Here is an 18,719-nt window from a genome sequence, read left to right as displayed (position 1 = left end):
CATCTCATTGAAGAGTCAGGAGCCTGAGAGGAAGCACCTGTTCCGCCAGACCAAAGGAAGGAGGGAATTACCAATGAATCACTAGCACAAAAAGTTGAGCCTCTTCCCCACCAGCTCAGGGTTTCAGAAGCAACCTGACTCCCTATCCAACCATAGTTAAGGAAACATGAGGAGGTCCAGTGCTATGTTTTTTAACCTTCAAAATTGCCAGTGAGGACCTAGCACCAGATATTTGGTTGCCATCTTCATGATACACTACTGTGGAGAATGACCATCATGCACATACTTTAGGGGCAGGACTGTCATGTCATCCTCACAGCACCCTCAAGTCCAGACACTCTTGTATTTCCATTTTAAATATGAAAAAGTTGGGGCTATAAAATGACTGATCTGTCTGGGGTCACCCAGCCAGTGGGCAACAGAGACACGATCGTGACTCAGTGCCAGGTGTGAGATGGGTTCCTCCAGGACACATAAATAGATCCTTCCTACCTGGCATCATGCCATATGATAGAGAGGACAGTCCCTGTCATCATGTGGCTTGCTTTCAGGAGAGTGATGCGGTCAGAGAGGAACTACGCTGACTTAAAGCCTCGGCTTCATGTGGCCCTGCTACAGCTGCTGTGTAGCTGTACATGCACAGGAAGTAGCGTGTTTTCTTCGGAAGTGATCTGCAGCTTTGGAGGTGAAATGGGGTGTTAGGGTGATGCCTTATTCCCGTGCAAGTCCACCTTTTTGTTGTTGAAGGAGGAGAAGGATTCCACACACACACACTCTCCCAGTTCCAGTCTAGAATCACCAGGTTATCCGAAAGAAGTGTTTGCTGAGGGGCACACTGAGAACCTGGGATCGGTGACTGTATCAGGAGATAATCCTTTCCCTCCGTGTCATCTTTGTTGGGAGACCCGAGGTCTTCTTGTGGCTCTGTCACTGGGTAGTTGTGGAAAGGTTCCTTACAGTTAGTCTTCCTTCAAAGCAGAAGCTCTTTTCTCAGGCACTCTGGGGACCAAAAGATAAAGCCGCGCCAGAGAAAGTGACAGTGCCCAGGCCTCCAAAATTGGAGGTTACAGGTATTCATATAGACAGGTATAATGATGGGTGTGCACCTAGAAAGGCCAACTTTCTTAGACATCATTGGGTTATCATTGTGCTAAGTCATTTCCCTGAAAGGAACAATGGAGAACGAGCTTTAGGGGAAATATGTAAGAGAAAGACTTCTTTGAAATACATAGAGGTGAAAAGGCATGCTTTCCACTTATAGACGGGAAGAGACATCCACCAATGTCTCCCGGCACAGGTATGGCGCATGACAAGACCTTGGAGCACCAAGGGGGCTGAGACCTGGCCACTGTGGCTGGAAACATGGAGCTGTCAGCCTGGTCAAGGCTACAGGGAAGGAAGGAGCTTGTGGTCATCAAGGACAAGTGTCTCAATAAGGCTCTCTCGTGTGTACATCTCACATGCTGGCTTTGTTTCCTAGGACAATCTCACATTTAACATGTACCACTTCAATTAGAGTGTATGGAAACAGAAAAGTAGATGGCATTGTGTAACCACAATATATATTTAACAGAAGGAATTTTGGGGGAAGGCAATAAAAATATTAAATACATCCCTACCATGCTAAAGAACTATTATAGGGAAGATGGGGTTTGCAGCCACAACCTAGCATAAATATTTACATTTACATTCATATAAATCAGTGATAGTCTGTGTCATATAGTCTACATTGCAGCGCCCAGGACAAGGGCACAGCCAGAATTTCCCCCATACATGTCCAGCCATGATGCCATGTTTGGCCATGCGGTCATCTGTAAGACTAGATGAAATGAGGTCAGAATGTATAAAGCTTATCAGGCTTTATACTGTTGATTTCAAACTCTGCTAAGAAGAGATTTAAGGAGAAAAACTCCCAGACCCAAACAAAAGCAGGGTGAAATTTACTGTTGCCTAAAGCAACTAGAGCAACGTGTGCATCCTCCCATGGCTGTCTCCGCCGTTCCCTGAGATGGGAATCCAGGTTTTTGCCGCTAGCAATCTCACTGCTCGTGCTCAGAGCCACACAGCGCTGAGCTGAGAGTCTGTCTCCACCCAGCTGGGCAGCCTGGCTCACTCTACCAAGTCTTCAGCCCGCCTTCTCCTTGTTCGCCTCTGAAAGCTATAGTGTCTCTCTCTCTCTCTCTCTCTCTCTCTCTCTCTCTCTCTCTCTCTCTCTCTCTCTCTCTCTCTCTCTCTCTCTCTCTCTCTCTCTCCCCTCCCTCCCTCTCTGGAAAATCCCTCTGCTTCCTAGTATTCTAATTGCATTATCAAGTGTTTTGTTTGGTTCATTAACTCCTTCCCAGATGATTTCCTCCTCATAGACTTCTAGCAAATTTTACCAGTGTCTAATAAATCACTTAGAAAATGCTGTAGGTTTTTCTCTCTTGGAGAGATCGTGTCCACGACGCTAATTCCTACATCCCCCTGAACACTTGTATTCTGCCTCCTTTCAAAATAGCAGTCCTTTGGGGTTCATGACTAAAACTCCTCAACCATTCAACAGCAAATAAGAGGTTGCTGGATTGAGCTAGGATAACCCCTAAAATCCCAGTGAGAACTCCCCTGGAGCATTCCCAAGGTTATTTCATCATCTCAACAGACTTTCAGACTATAGACACAGCTCAATTGGTACAGTGCTTACCTAGCCTGCACAAAGCTGTGGCCTTGATCCTAAGCACTAAATCAATCAGGTTTGGTAGCACATGCCTATAATCTTAGCCCTTAGGACCTGGAGCCAGGAGGATCAGAGTTCAAGACTAACCTTGGCTACATAATCAATTTGGGAGCTGCTGTGGGCTAAATAAGGCCTTGGGTCAATAAAAAGTATTCAGCACACCTTCTTCAGGTGACCTCAGTTAAGATGCTTTCTCTATTACTGCTGGGCATGATAGTCAGGAGGTGCTCCAGAGGACCCCCACCTAGATACGATGTCACCACACAACCAAAACTGACACAAGAAAATGAAGTCAAGAGAGGTTATCTGGGTATCCAGTCGGTAGGAAAGGATGTGGGGGTCCAGATTCTGCTTCCAGGATGTGGCAGGATGGTTAGGGCAGGATGTGGGCAATTGTGTCTAAGAAGAGTGCTACTGTTCATGCAGCCCACATCGGGAGCCCACGCAGGAGGCCTTGGGTACCAGGCTAACAAGGTTCCTGACATAATAATCACTTCTGGCTGGTGGGGTGGCTCAGCAGTTAAAGTACTTGCTACCCAAGTATGAGGGCCTGAGTTTAGACCAGTAGCATATACAGACAGCGTGTGTCTGTAATCCAAGCTCTGGGGAGGCAGAGACACTTGGCTCCTTAGCCAGCCTAGCTAAATTACTGAACTGCAAATTCAGTGAGAGACTCTGTCTCAGAAAAACAAGATGGAAAGGGATTGAGGATAAACACACACACACACACACACACACACACACACACACACACACACACACACACACACAATCACTACTCAGAGCAATTTCCCAACTTTCATTTTGTTAACTGTAAGGATCTGTTTCTAGCATTTAATCACCTGACACACACCCCCCATGCGTCTTGCAGTGCTTTTAAACTGCTTGCACTCTCCACAAGACGCCTTAATTTTCTTTTTTAATTTCTGCCTCATTCAACAAACATGTCACCACTCCGGCATCCCTGCTGTTCCCTGCTGCTAAAATATGGAATTATTTTGCCGCTCTCACTTTCAGGGTCTAATCACAAAAAAGCAAGAATCAATTATTATAATGTGGCCATTCTTTAAAGCCCTTCAGCAGCTGCAGGGTTGAGAGGGCGAGGTGCTTTATTTCCTGCCTCACAGGCGATAAAGGCCCAAGAATGGCACCGTCATTCTTTCCGTTCCATTTGTCAGCCACATTTATAAACCTCTGAGAAAGAAGTACAAACTTAACTTTATTTTTGATTCATGATGGTTCTAAATCTCCCCCCATTGCCATCTCCAAAGTCAGTGCTTCCCCACTCATTCCCACTCCATGCACAGCCAATATTTCCCAGAATTCTGCACTAATTTCTCATAGTGGCCATTCTCGGTCCCTGCATATTTCCTTGGAGATGACTTAGGATTTATACATTCTAGTAATAAAACTTGTCTCTTCTTTCAGGGAAAGGCTTCAAAAACTATGACTATTTTGGGGTTTGGTAAACATCCATCAGACTAGTGTCTGTGCGGACACTGCAATGGACTACTCATATGAGTTTAAATGATATTGGAGGTGGGAGATTGAAGGGTTTAGTTTGGTGTGATTGGAGTCAGGTTAGTAGGTGGGCTTTTGTTTATTTGTTTGTTTGTTTGTTTGTTTGTTGTTTTGGAGACAGGGTTTCACATAGCCTGAGCTGGCCGTCTACTCCTCTTTCTCCTGCCTCACCTCCCATGCACCTGGATTACAAGCATGTGCTATCACGTTTGGCTAGATTAGGACACAAAGTTGGTAGGAAAGTGTGGGCAGATCTTGGAGGAGGTTGGGGAGAGGAGTAAATATGATCAAAACACATTGTATGAAATTCTCAAAGAAATGATCCAAAAATTAAAAATGTTTTTTACACAGGAGAAGTAAATATTTCTTCTTCTTCAGCCTAAGCTTTCTTACCAAGCTGAACAGATATTGAAATAAAAATATAAAAATAAAAATAAACAGAATTCGAGCATGAGAAACAGTACTTTTAATGTTATATACGAGCTACATAAAGAACAAAGTGGTGCTCCTTTGCACGCACACAAAAGACTACTTTGCTTAGTGGTCCCAGTGTTGGAGCTAAAGATCCACCATTCTGAGGAAGTCTGTGCAACAAGGGCCTTCTGCCTGCAGACTCCACACTTATAGTTTTCTGCCTAGGAAAGGGCAATGGGAGAGGGGGGAAAAAACAAAACCTAACAGCATTCCCCATCTCCCGTGCAAATCATAATGAAAATGCAGAGAATGCCCAAGTGTGACGTTGTTTGGAACAGTGAGTGCCCATTAAGGATGCCACAAAAGAAGTTACAATCAAAGTTTCTAAACTCTACTTTCTTGGCAAATTTCTATCCTAAGTATAATATTAAATCTACCTAATTAGAAGATAGGGAAAGGAAGCAGAAAATAGATGAGGCGGCAGACATGTTGATGTGACTGTAGTAATTGCTTCGTTTTACATGTTTAAAATCATATACTTACAGTATACGCCGTTAAAACCAAACATTAAAAAGCCATCTCGTGTGGACCGTCTAAGGGTCTTCAGTGTGCTTTCAGTCTCAATGCATAACAGCCCTCACGATACTATCCCAATCCTTCTGTGCACAAGGTTCCCCTCATAAGCACATTGGGTCTTGCCACAGGAGCTTTGACTGTGGCTATACCCCTATGTCAAGTAACTTTTCCTCCTTATATCTGTCTTGCTCATCCTATTTGTGCTCAGCATCTCTTGCTAATGCAAGCCCCCTATGCCTGGCACCTGCTCCTCTACCCCCTCCACATTCTCACTCCTCCACTCTCTAGTGGAATCACTAGAGTCTCTCTCCTTCATCAGACTATAATCTCTCTAGGGACAGCTCCCACTTCTGGTTCTGCTTGCCTTAAGGGTCATAGCATCATGGGTTATTAACTAGATGAAGGAGCCACTGTCTATAAAATGCTTGTGCATGGTGGATGGTGCATAGAAGATGCTCAGAAGTGCCAAACATCATTATTAAAAATTCAAAGAAACAAAAGGTAGGTTGGCTGTCAGTAGGTACCTTTGTTTGGTCCAGAGAACATTTAAAATTCTTACATTAATTCATAATTATTAATCTATTTAAAATGTTGTCAGAGAGACAAGATGACAATTCTAGGAAAAGAAAAAGGAGACTAGCCTATTCCCTTTGCTTCAAGTAGCCTATCTCTAGGCTCATATCAGGCTCTTACCTGATCTGGGGTACAGTGTCAGTGGGTGGGTGTGAACTATAAAAGTGTTGTTTAATACAACAGCATTTTCTTGGAGGATGGAAGTTTTGCATGATGAGGTGAGCCACTTGGCTAGGCAAAGCCAAAATTAGCTTTTTACCAAGTGCTATGTACCATAATCTTGTTTCTTTGGATGGAAAACAAAGGAAGAAGAAAAGAATACCAAACCACTGGTTGTTTGGGTTACGCTAACATTTTGAGAAACAAAGCCACAAGAGCCAGGATATCGGTTTTTGAAGTACATCTTTGTTGGCTTTTTCCTGGCATCCACTAGTTTGTCACTGACCTCTGTGTTATATAGAGCTAGGAAACTTCATTATCCTGATGCGGAAAATTTGTGAAGTTGAAGATATTACATCCAATAGACATGTTTTGTAACATTTGATCTATAGCTCTGCTTCTCTTTAGGATTGAAGAACTTCTAGATGTGCGATGTAGCTCTCTTTTCCCCCTGCTTTAACAGATGACTGACATCACTTTTGTCCTAACTGTACTGTTTTAATTGGTCTTCCATCAGAAGAGCTCATAAAACACCTGGAGGGTGTTTGTAGGGCACATGCACATCGAGATTTGATGTGACAGCTCAGTAAGAAATGTACTGACAGGCAATGTCAGAATTCCTTTGCTTTCAGCTTCTCTGCCATTTAGCAGGAAGGGGCTGGGGGAGTGGATATCCAAAACTACTGCTTATTAAACATGGCACCATTTGAAGACAACTACTGGGAAAGGCCAGTAGACTGGGCCCACAGGGTCCTATATCCAAGCCCAGACATCTGCACTGAGACACATGCAAGCATTGTCCTTTGCAAGGGTCTTTATTCTTTACCCAAGCACCAAGGGGTTTGGTTTTGTTATCTAGGACCAACCTCTACTTTCCATGTTGCTGATGAAGGTACCTTTCCCTATTCCTCATCCCTTTGGCTCAACACCTAAACCTCGTAGAGTTCAGGTGAGATGGCAGCTTGACATCCACATGGCTCAGGGGTTACAACATGTCTGGTGCAAATCAAATATCAACATTCTCCGGCATCATATTGGGAATTGTTTAGCTAACCAGGCTTTTATTTCCTCATCCAAGATGCAAAGATAGTTAATACCACCTACTCTTCCGTGGGCCTCGCTGTGAAGACGTGACTGTGATGGTCATCTTGACTGTCAACTTGCACAAATTAAGAAGCACCTGGAGTACTAAGGAAGTACATGTTCAAGTATATGAGTTAGGGCCTTTACAGAGGGAACTAAGTGATGGAAGAAGGTAACACTATCCCTGGCCTTGAGTATTGAGCTGAGTAGAGGTGAAAGGGGGAAAGCTGACTGAGCAATTGTATTCCCCAGTCCTGCCCCTCCCAGATGTGAGCAAGTAGCCTCCTGCCTCCACAGCTCCTGAGACATGGTCTCTGGCCTGGGGACTGTACTTCAGATGGAGTCACAATAAGCCTTTTTTTTTCCCCTCTCTTAAGTTGTTCTTTATCAATCTTTTGTAGACAGCAAGGAGAAGAGTTGCTGATACAAGGATCGGGTCATGTATGTAAAGCACTTGGTTCTCTCTCTCTGTGTGTGTGTGTGTGTGTGTGTGTGTGTGTGTGTGTATGTGTGTGTGTGTGTGTGTGTGTGTGTGTGTGTGTGTGTGAGACACAGAACAGACACTGAGGACATGAGGTTCAGAATGGCAGGCCTCAGGTGGGTCCCAGGACCCAGAAATATGCATTTCCTGGGGGATTTGTTTGAAATGCAGCATTTGCTCACGTTTTCCAGGTGGGATGTCTGGCTCTATCTACTCAAAACTCCTGGCTTACTGAGCCTTGGTCACTACATTATCAGCACATGGAGGGTTCCCTCTCCATCTTTCAAATCACTGAAGACAATAGTTAACATCCATAGATGATCCAGGGCATGAACCTCTAGCAGTTTCTCTGCCATGTATAGTTAATTCTATCAGCAGCCTAGTCAGCTGGAGCCTGCCATTAACACACTTCACAGATGAGTAAACTAAGACACTGTGGTTTGAATGCACTACTCAAGATAACAGAGCACACAGTGGTACTGCCTTCCCACCTAAGCACTCAGGCCACAGCTCAAATGTGAACTTGACCACTGACTCCAGTCCAGTGATAAGTCTGGCTCTTATACATCTTTCTAAGGATCTATGGGGATCCTCCCTGACGCTTACATCACTGTGGTGGCATAAATGTAAAGACACTACTCAACACTTTTTAACATCATTGAAAATTCCTCATGGCAACACTTCTGTGGACAAAGAAATCTTTCTATGGGTGTATGTGAGAGGGGGGGTGCGGGGTGGGAGGGAGGGAGAGAGAGGGGGGGACGTGGGGTGGGGGGAGGGAGGGATGTGAAGGAGAGGGTGAGAGAGAGAGAGAGAGAGAGAGAGAGAGAGAGAGAGAGAGGTGCGGGGTGGGAGGAAGGGGAGGGAGGGAGGTGAAGGAGAGGGTGGGGGAGGGAGAGAGAGAGAGAGAGAGAGAGAGAGAGAGAGAGAGAGAGAGAGAGAGAGAGAGAGCAGATATTAGAGGCTTGAAGGCAGACTTTTTCTTCTAGGCAGTTCATGAGGAAAACACCTAATGAACTAAAAGTGTATGTCAGCTGTTTCTTAAAGCAACAGACATTTACACCAGGGCAATGAAAGTGACGGAATGAAATAGTCGCTATAGACTTTAGATATGATGGTTGCAGGACCCTACCAACCTCTCTTCCCTCAGTGTGTACCCACATATGCTTTCACAGCCAGATGTAAAGCTGATAGTGATGACTTTAACACAGCAAAGCACTGCTAACGTCAGCACTTGGGAGACCGCCGCTGGAGAATGGAGAATTCAAGACCAGCTAGGGCAATGTAGCAAGACTTTCTAGAACACCCAAAGACCAGAGATGTAACTAAGTGGCAAGGCCCTTGCATAGCATGCGTAAGGCTTTGGGGTTTCGTTTTGTTGCTAGCACCTCAAAAATGCTTTCAAAGCTCTTCAGTGTCTGTGTCCTGAACTTGGCCCAAAGAGAGAACTTTGCCAGCCCTTCTGATCTGTTGGTGGCCACAGCCTCTGGCCTTGCTCACTTCTGTGAGGAGCATACACCCCACGCAGTAGTCCTGCAGAGCATAGGATGTGGTGTTTTTGTCTCCACTGTGGATAAAGAAAGCTGTCTTTCTTCACCTGAATGACCCTCGTCAGTGACAGTTCAGAACCCAGGCCCAGGATGAGGCGTGTCTAGGGCCTCCATATTCTTTCTCAGTGCACCCGGTCCTTCCTAGAGCACACTCTTAGCCCCAAAGCAGAGGGCACTTTAATCCTGTCTTGATCATAGTAAGCAATGGTTGCATACAACGTGAAGTTCACAGATGCTTCTCACTGAGCATTCATGTGCCTTATACCAGAGAAGCTACTCAAGAAGCAACATAGAATGGAGGGAGATGGGGCTGGGAATGCCATGGTCCCAGTGCCCAGCACTAAATGTCCTAGCAGATGTTGCTCGGCTGCTTTAAGTATCACCTTTCGGCAGCATGAAACTGTGTTTTGTGCACTCATCACCCATGCTGAGCTTAATGGACTTGTAGAATGCCATATTTAAGATGAGAGTTTTGTGGTAAAGATGTCAAGGCTAGATGCTAAAGAAGAGTGAGACGCAGATCAAAATCGGGCTGCTACTAGAGAACGGAACATTTAACATATTTAAGATGTATTTTGTGTATGACTTTTAGCATCAATTATTTTTAAATGCATCGATTTATTATTCAGTGGCTAGAAGTCAGATTTATTCTCATTTAGGAAAAGGGTAAATGATTTTAAAATGTTCAGTGCCAAAGCAAGGCCCAAGGAAGACTCCTCTAAAGAAGAAAATGTCCATGAAGAGAGGAGCTCAGTGGCTGATTAGGTGTACAGTCTTGAGTTTCATCAGCAACATTACATAAAAGAAAGATGTCCCAGGCAATAAATTCATTGGTGGGGGACACTGAAAAGGAATAAGGAGGCAATTTTGCAGGTGAGAAAACTCCTAAGACATGTTTAGAAACTCCCAAGGGCACCCCTGAGGTGCCTGTTAGAATCCAGGCTACCCATGTGGGTTCAAGTTGTTACTGCATAGGAATCCAGATCTATGTAAGTATAGGGTGTGTGCATGTGTGTGCATTCATGTGTGTGTGTGTGTGTGTGTGTGTGTGTATGTGTTACAGGTAGTACCATTCACAGCAGCAAGATCTTTAAACACCATTTGTTCATCAAGACTCATATTTTTTCTTAACTGCCCTAACACCTACATTATAAAGAAGTCGCCTTCTTTTCCTTGAGCCCTGGAGCAGATCATAAATTTGAAATAAATTAAGACATACAGAAGTTTCCTGAATTTAAAAAAATGGTTTTTTTTTTTTTTTTTTCAATCCAGCCAGGGCTTGAAACCTTTCCCTCCCTCACCATGTAGTTTATCATCACCTCTTGTTTCGGTGGAATCAAAGTTTTAATTAGTTTGAAAACAGAGGTGTGATATTTTATAAAATGGAATCAGTGCCCCGGTATTTAATTAAATGATCCCTATAAAAGTTGGGTTTTAGCCAGGGGCACAATTTATAGTGGTTCAGTGTTAAAACTACATTAGCATTTTACACTGGGGTCATTTCCACATGTCATAGGAATGAGGTGATTTTGATAGGCTTATCCCAAGAAGCCCAGTAGCTCCCCATAAATAGGTATTTTCTACGTTCAAGACTGTAAAGCATGTCTTTTGTTTGTATCACATTTTAGATGTAGAAAACTTTGAAAGCTGCCTGAGTTCCTGGGGTTTGTTTTTTAACTTTATTTGTTCACTTTGTGTCTGTGTGGTAATGCAGGCATATGCCTGCCATGGCACATGTATGGAGGTCGGAGGATAGTGTTCAGGAGTTGGTTGTCACTTTCCACCTTGTTTCCTTTCTCCTGCTGCTACACTATGTGCTCCAGGCAAGCAGCTCTCTTGTCTCTACCTTCCATCTGACCATAGGGGTCCTTTGATTACAGATGCATAGCACCACTTCTGACTTTTTGGTTTTTCTAAACCTGGGTACTGGGCCTCAAATTTGTGGTATGAGACTTGCTCACCTAACACTCTCACATGCCGAGCCATCTCTCTGGCCCACTCCTGGATTTTGAGGTGACACTATATGACAGCAGGAGGCGGTGGTATTTCTTGTGACAGTCTGTGTGATGGGGAAGCAATTGCCCTAAGTCTCTGGGATATCTGGTCTCCGGAGCCAAATCAAGTGGCTCCTGAATTATCTTAGTGAAATACCATCTTCTGTGTGCTATTCTGGCCATTTCTGAAGTAGCTCCCACATACTGTTGTTTTATGCTCTCCAAGAAACACTTCTGGTTGCATTCAGACAGCTGAGAGACAAATAACACCAGCCAGTATGAGCTAATGGAGCAGGTAACTCAAGATAGGTCAGTTGTCAGTGAGCCTCGGCCCCAAATGGACTATTTACCAGTTTTGTATTGTTGCCAGTGATCAACAATATAGAAATGACAGCCACAAGTACCTCTTTACAAGAGCAGCGGTTTTATCCAGCCTTCCTTGGAGCCATGAAGCAATCCTTCTATGTGCTCAGTATAACTGTCTCTCGTCACAGAAGACCTTATGCTAAAAGGCTTCTTTAAGGTTTCTTAGTGTGATATCATATATTCAGTGGTGTCATTTGCCTCAAGACTCAGAGATTGGATTTTTTCCATAATTGCACCTCATTCCCTGGGGGGTGGGGGCAGGGGTGGGAGGACCAGCCAGAGCCTTAGGTGAATAACTTAGGCATTTAATTTATAATAAAGATAAACTTTGCAATCAGCATTTCTTGTTCCAAAACATTCCATTTACTTGTTTTAGAGCTGCATAAAGTGTTTTAAAGGCAATCTGCTCAATTGGGCGAGTTAATGATGTTTAATTTGACTGGGCCAAACGTCACTGGATGTGCGTCCCATCCCTAACCGCAGCCATCATCAGCACCGTTGTGTGTAATGTGGATGCCATGCTAGTCCCAAGAATAAAGGTTGTCATTCTCGGTCGGCTGCCAGCAAGCACCAGAGTCATCACCTCGCTAAGTCTCTTAGTGATGTGATTGCAAGATGACAGTGTAATAAGTGTTATGTGCACGAGGTAATTCAAAACAAATTTGGCTGCAAAAATGGATCGTCTAGGATAGTAAACTCCCGCCTTGTCTCATCGTCTTTTAAAGGAATGTAATGATCCTGAAAATACCTTGTCAAGAAGCTTGTGTGGCAGGGGTCAAGTCCTCTGAAATTTATCTGTTGCAGCCCCCACTTCCTACCCCTGAGAATCCACGTTGACGCTTGAAAAGATTTATGCATATATTGTTAGCTTGGGAACGCAAGATAGGCAGGAAGCTGGAAGCCTTTCAGTAAACAAATCTCTCAAGACAACCTCACCAGGCTAGATCCTAATAATATGGTTTGCGAATTGTTTTCTCCTACAAAAGGGACTACTTGTGGTATAAGCTGACCTTGAGCACTGGTGTCTTAATGCATTTTTACATCAGCATGTAACACTGTTGTGTGTATTATCTTAAACGTCATAATAACGCAAAGAAACATCATGTTGTAATTAAATCTGTTTCCAATGAGGAAGTAGACCCAAAACTCTCAGCCAGGATGCCACCTCTGGCCTGACCCCACAGGTCTATCTCTGGTCACCCAATCCCATGCTGTAAGAGAGGAGGTCACTGGGCTTTTGCGGGAGTGAACTTGAATTGTGTTTGGTAAAAAGCCACATGACACTAGACTACCAAATCCTTGGACACAAGTGTCAGAAGTCCCTCTCAGTGAAGGCCAGCCATAAGCAGTAGTGCCATTCTCATGTGTCGTGGGAGGACATGCATTTCTGAGACACAGTTCTGGACCACTCTCTTTCTCCATAGCTGAGTAGAAGAGATATGGCAGGTGCCCTGCAGTCAAATTCAGAAGACCCCTACCCTCACCCCATGTGCTTTTTGTCACTAAGTCCATCAAGACATGGGAGAGCTCTAACCTTAGACTGATCTCATCCCTTCATACATCCCACTTTGGTGTTGTGTACATGTTCACATGGTGGTTTTTTGCGCTACCATGAGGTTTAAGGGATTTATGTCAGTAAGACCTTTGCACCATCATTCTATATAAATAAGCTGATGAAGATGCAGCCCACAAGGATACATTTCCACAAATCATTTTTATATAGATAGAACAACGTTCTAAGGAAGCATTGGGAAAACGTGTATGTCTACTTTTACAGTGTGTCTCTGCATATTTACACCTTTTATGTTGTTTCGGACTGTGGAAATTTAAGATCCAAATCAAGTAGCTTAACATGTAGGGAATATATCACCAGAAAGGATAATTGTCCCAATCTTCCTCTCCACCATGGTCTATATATTAAGTTGGCGACACCGGTTAATTCTCCGAAGGAAGCTACCATATGCAGAACGCCTTTCCCAGAATCAACAAAGAGCCATCCCTGTTTCATATCTCCTTTAAAGACAAACCAACCTCAAGCTTTCTAGCAGATACCTCCCCTCATCCTCAGGCCTGTTAGACAGAAAATACAAAACCACTACGGTGAGCTAAGGCCAGTCAGCTAGAACCACAGCACAGGGCCCCGGTGATGGCGAGATCACTGTGAATTCCCTCAGAAGAGAAAACATGAGATAAGGGGTGGCTAGCTGGTTAGGTTGCCTACTATACTAATCCTAAGACGTGTGTGTGTGTGTGTGTGTGTGTGTGTGTGTGTGTGTGTGTGTGTGTAGAAAAGTTCTCTGAAGGATTTATTCTAAATACAAATAGGAGACTCCCCTCATCTAAGTCTCGCTCCTTCCTACTCCACTTAGCTGTGAACTTCTTTCCTGTACAACTTTGCTCTCTTATGAACTATAGAATTGCCGTATTTAACAACCCCCCATGGCAAATGGTCTGATGCTCATAAGTCACTATATAGTGCACAGACATAGCATATTCTACAGATCCCATTCAAAAGTACTGTTTGTCAGGGTATATCCTGGGTGACAAAGGGCATCCTCCAGCCAGGGGAGGGCATCAGCTGTTGTGTTCTGTCACTTTTTGGCCTATTCCCTTGAGACAGGGTCTCTTGAGGTTGTGATCTTGGGTTAGCTGGGCGCAGTTAGTATTGTTAGTGGGAAGGCCTTGGACCCCCATGTCTTAACTCAGCCAGCAATTGCTCATGGTTTCATATGCGGCATCCTGGGGGCTATAGCAGAAACAGGAGGGAAAGAGATAAACACAGCTTTACCCTCTCAGCTCCCTAGAACAGTGAATTGCCCGTAGGGATTGAGAAAAGACATATGTCAGGGCTACAGGAGTAGCAACATGCTGTACAAACTGAAAAATGGAATGCTGAAATTTCAGCTAGCTCTTTTTTGCCCAACCCTTGGTCATTGGAACTCTTTCTCCATTTATAGTGTATCTACCTATTCGCTTGATATTTGCTGTGGATCTTTTAAGGAAAAGGAAGCCTGGATACAAACTGGAAAGACTGCACACCGTGAAAGCAAAACAATGTAATTAATTTCTAGTTAGCTATCATTCTCTGATGAAGGCTTGGAGCCCGAGGCTGCTCTTTTCTTCCATGGGAAAGATTAGCAAGTGATGAAATTGCATTTGAGATGCTCCGGTTGGAGGCCAAGATATCCTTGCCGTGTGCTTTATTATTTAATGCTAGATCTGTACACCTCCACTCCAGTCTCTTTCTCTACCAGCTCCTCTCCAGAGAACTGAAATTCTCTGACACTCCCAGGGTTCTCCTTCCGTCTGGCCGTTCACACCTCGAAGCCCTCAAACACGAGCAGATCTGTCCGGTTTCCACTTTATGATAGTCACTCCCCCCCTCCAATTATGTCTTGATAGGTCAATGGCAAAGACTTATCCCGAGCAACTCATGACCAGGCTGTGGAAGCTTTCAAGACAGCCAAGGAGCCCATCGTGGTACAGGTATTGAGGAGGACACCTCGAACCAAAATGTTCACGCCTGCTTCTGAGTCCCAGCTGGTAGACACAGGCACCCAAACCGACATCACCTTTGAGCACATCATGGCCCTGACAAAGATGTCCTCTCCCAGCCCACCTGTGCTGGATCCCTACCTGCTGCCCGAAGAGTAAGTATCTTTCCTGGCCATAACTTGCTAACCTGCTATGTATGGCAAAAGAACTCGGGGAAAGTTGCTTTTCTTCCTTTCCGTGGAGAGAAAGAAATGAATGCATCTTATAATTTTCCTCCAAGTTGCCCGTGTTTAACTTTATTGTTTATAGAGGCAATAAATCGAATCCTGCTCAAAACTGCTCTGACATATTAATGACTTTATTATAACCCTGGAGCAGAGTTATTCAAATTATATTCTAAGAACAAAATTACTTACAACTGTTGTAAAAAAAAAAAAAAAAAAAAAAAGTTGTATCGGAGTAAAATTTAATCACTGCAAAGGGTAATTTGAACATTTTCTACTTACCACTGGAGGGAACGCTGACTGCTGTTTTAAACAGACAACAAAGTAAAGCTGTTCAGTGTAGGAAGTGCCCTGGAGGTTACACATTCTACTTCCTTGGGTCTCATTTCAAACCTGCATCCATACTTACTAAGCCCAGGCCTAACCCCATAAATAATTACTGCCATGTGCCAATCGCATAGTAGCTGGGATCAAACACTCCTCAGTGTCTTTCTATATAACCCTGCCTTCCACAGAAAGCAGTTCTGAGACTTCAAGTCACATAGACACGATGCCCAAACTAATTTCCGTGGAGTCTGGGTCATTTTACTTTAGTACCCTCAGCCTTACTTTTTGTTTTCTATGCTGTAGTAAGATAAGGATGTAAGTCACCCTGTCTCATGGGACTGTTGAAGGAGTAAATGAAGTAAGGTGGGGCCGATCATCTGGTTAAGCCTTCGGTTAAGAGGTGGCAGTGTCTGTTAATTCAGGAACAAGTCAAGAGTGAGGAATCTACCAACGCCCCTGGCTTAAAGATGCCCAACTTATATTTAGCTTTTCCCCATGTAGCCATGCAACCTGAGGGCACAGGTTCTTGAGGTGACACAAGGTACTGCTGTCTTCTCCCATGTTGGCCCCATCGGGTTCAGGTAATTGCCTGGCTGCATTATTTCAAAGGAATTTTGTGCTCTTGCAGAGAAGCCTCTGAGCCATGCCTCTTGGATTTCTATTAGTCACCCGGTAGCTGGAGCACCCACACATCTCCTATAGTTCTGTCAAATCCCGGACAAAGGCTTGCCTTTCATCTCGTGGGTTTAGTGGTTAGCTGTCATCTGCTACCGGGGCTAATTCCCTAGTTGACAGGAATGAATTCTGGTGCAGCTGACAGCATGAAAAAGGAGAAGACAGGACCTTCATGTAACAGTCACCATTCACAGAGTGTAAGCTTGCAAAGAACTGTCAACTCCCTTATTTGCCTGTAGAGACGGTCCTGCTCAGGGTGCCATTATCTGTCTGTAGAGTCTGAGCACTGTGGAGGGAGGACCTTCTCAGTGCTCCCTTATTTACCCATGGAGACCGGCCACTGTAGACTGGGGTTCTGTTCAGCAGAAGGCAGTACTGACAAGGCAAGGCCACCGGATCTCACCCCTCAGCCATGACATTCTGCAGTGTCCCAGCTGATCTCAGGAAGCATCTGGCCCTTTCCCCTGAGCATGGCCTTAAAACCAGCTTCTCAGCACTACGGTCCAGAACTGCTTATGTTATTGATGAGCCCTTTAAGGCCACGTGTGACTCCCAGATAGTAAACTGTCAGAGTGACAGGCTTTTTAGACCAAACCCCTAATTTCCTCTTAAGTCTAGCTAACATGACATGGCTTATCCCCTGGGGAGAACTTGAGAAATGTCACAAAGTCCAGAGGTCAAGCAACAGCAAGACTGCACATTGGGGTTGAGCAGGGAGCATTAGGTTGATGACTGAAAGCCCACAACTTCTAGCGGGATCTTCAGGTCTAAAAGCCCCTTAAGTGCAGCCATATATATTTGCCTGATTGGTCTGGAAACAGAAAGACTGCCCTTCCACCCATATCTGATCCGTTGTTTCAAAATTAAGTGGCTGGGAGGACTGCCAGAGCCCCCTTGATGGCTGCCTGACCTGTAAAAAATGTGGAGCTTTGGGTCCCCAGCCAAAGGTGATTGGAGACAGGAGTTTTTCATCAGCATCTGGTGTGTGATTCCAAGCTCCTCCGGAACCACTGGCCAAATGTGTTTTAATTCCCATTGCCCCTGTTCCTAGAGGCTCCATTAACACCATTTCCAGGAGACACTGGGCTCAGTTTGTGTTTTACATGTGCTGTCTTAAAAACGTGTATTCCTGGCTTTCAAGTAGGATGAGCATATATGCACACACAAGTACTCTAAGCACTGATGTCTGCAGAGCCACACACCCTCACACGCATGTGCAGACTGAGCTGTGGTGGCAGAGACATTTCTCACTGGGAGACTAATGCAAATAATTGAAAATCCACTATCCCAGCAAACAGCTTAACAGTTTCCATCATGGAAACTGCACTTGAAACTAGTCTCAGAGGCCAGACACATCTGAGCATGGCTCGCATAGGAGCTTTCACCATCAAGATTCAAAGTAAGCAGTGAGACACAGCAGCAATGAACGTGGCCCTGGCTTCTGTCTAGAAAACAGGTGCATGTCCTCAGGATGAACCCATGATAGGGGGCCCAGGGGAGGAACTCTGGAAGCAAGGTCTGTCCCAACCTTAACCTGCACATTTACTCTTTCCAGCTTGACCAAAGTAGTGGGTTCCTCGGTGGTGGTGGTGGTGTTTTGAGTTTCTAGTGCCTTTGCAGATGGAGGAAACACACTCTCCCCAGAACTATGTTCCTGTTTATATGAGCTTATGTGCAATTTCACATTAACACATGAATAGCAACACTGGGGTGGAGGGCAAAGAATCTGGAAGGGATCCTGTACTGACAGTGTCTGGGGATAAGAAAACAGATAATTATCCAAGAATCAGGGCCTTGACAACCTTCTCTCTCTCTGCAGGCACCCCTCATCCCACGAGTACTATGATCCGAATGACTACATGGGGGACATCCATCAGGACATTGACAGGGAAGAGCTGGAGCTGGAGGTAGGAACCACAATGGTGGTTCTTCTTCCTCTTCCTCTTCCTCTTCCTCTTCCTCTTCCCCTTCCCCTTCCCCTTCCCCTTCCCCTTCCCCTTCCCCTTCCCCTTCCCCTTCCTCCTCCTCCTCCTCCTCCTCCTCCTCCTCCTCCTCCTCCTCTTCTTCTTCTTCTTCTTCTTCTTCTTCTTCTTCTTCTTCTTCTTCTTCTGGAGTCTCCATTGGGCTCATAAAATGCCAGAGTTCTCTACACATGTAAATGTAATTTATGGATGATAATGAGATTATCAAAATCTTCCATCACCCTTAGTAATCTACCTCCCAAAGGCATAGCTCAGCTTCTTCCCCCTTTTTTTAATTTTTGAGATTATAATATAATCACATCATTTCCCCTTACCTTCTGTTTCTCCTTGCTGTCTTTCAAATGCCTGCCTTTTTTCATTAATTGTTGTTGTTGTTGTTGTATATTTCTGTATTCCTAAATACATAAGTACAACCTGCTTGAAACCTGTGTGTCCAGGGCTGGCCCCTGGTATTGGATAACCTGCCAGTGTGCTCTTCCCTTCGGGAGGCTCTCTCACACTCTCTGCATTCCTTAATTGCCTCTAGTTCTCTGTAGGGCTGAGGCCTCATGTTCCTTCCTCCATCCTCTTCAGCATGTCTATTGTT

At 44.6% G+C, this 18,719-nt stretch overlaps 1 protein-coding gene across 2 annotated transcripts in view; it reads left to right on the top strand.

The window, feature by feature from the left end:
• Pdzrn3 (PDZ domain containing ring finger 3) overlaps positions 1 to 18,719 on the top strand; it is a 230,530-nt gene that overhangs the window by 194,796 nt on the left and 17,015 nt on the right. For both annotated transcript variants that reach the window (XM_051154999.1, XM_051155000.1), the window contains 2 exons: positions 14,833 to 15,080; positions 17,971 to 18,058. In XM_051154999.1, coding sequence (XP_051010956.1) covers positions 14,833 to 15,080; positions 17,971 to 18,058 — 336 coding nt within the window. The remainder of the gene's footprint in view (positions 1 to 14,832; positions 15,081 to 17,970; positions 18,059 to 18,719) is intronic.

Source organism: Acomys russatus, chromosome 13 (assembly GCF_903995435.1).
Source record: "Acomys russatus chromosome 13, mAcoRus1.1, whole genome shotgun sequence".
Classification (NCBI taxonomy): domain Eukaryota; kingdom Metazoa; phylum Chordata; class Mammalia; order Rodentia; family Muridae; genus Acomys; species Acomys russatus.
Note: the sequence above shows the minus strand (reverse complement) of the source record. Positions and strands in the feature narration are given on the sequence as shown.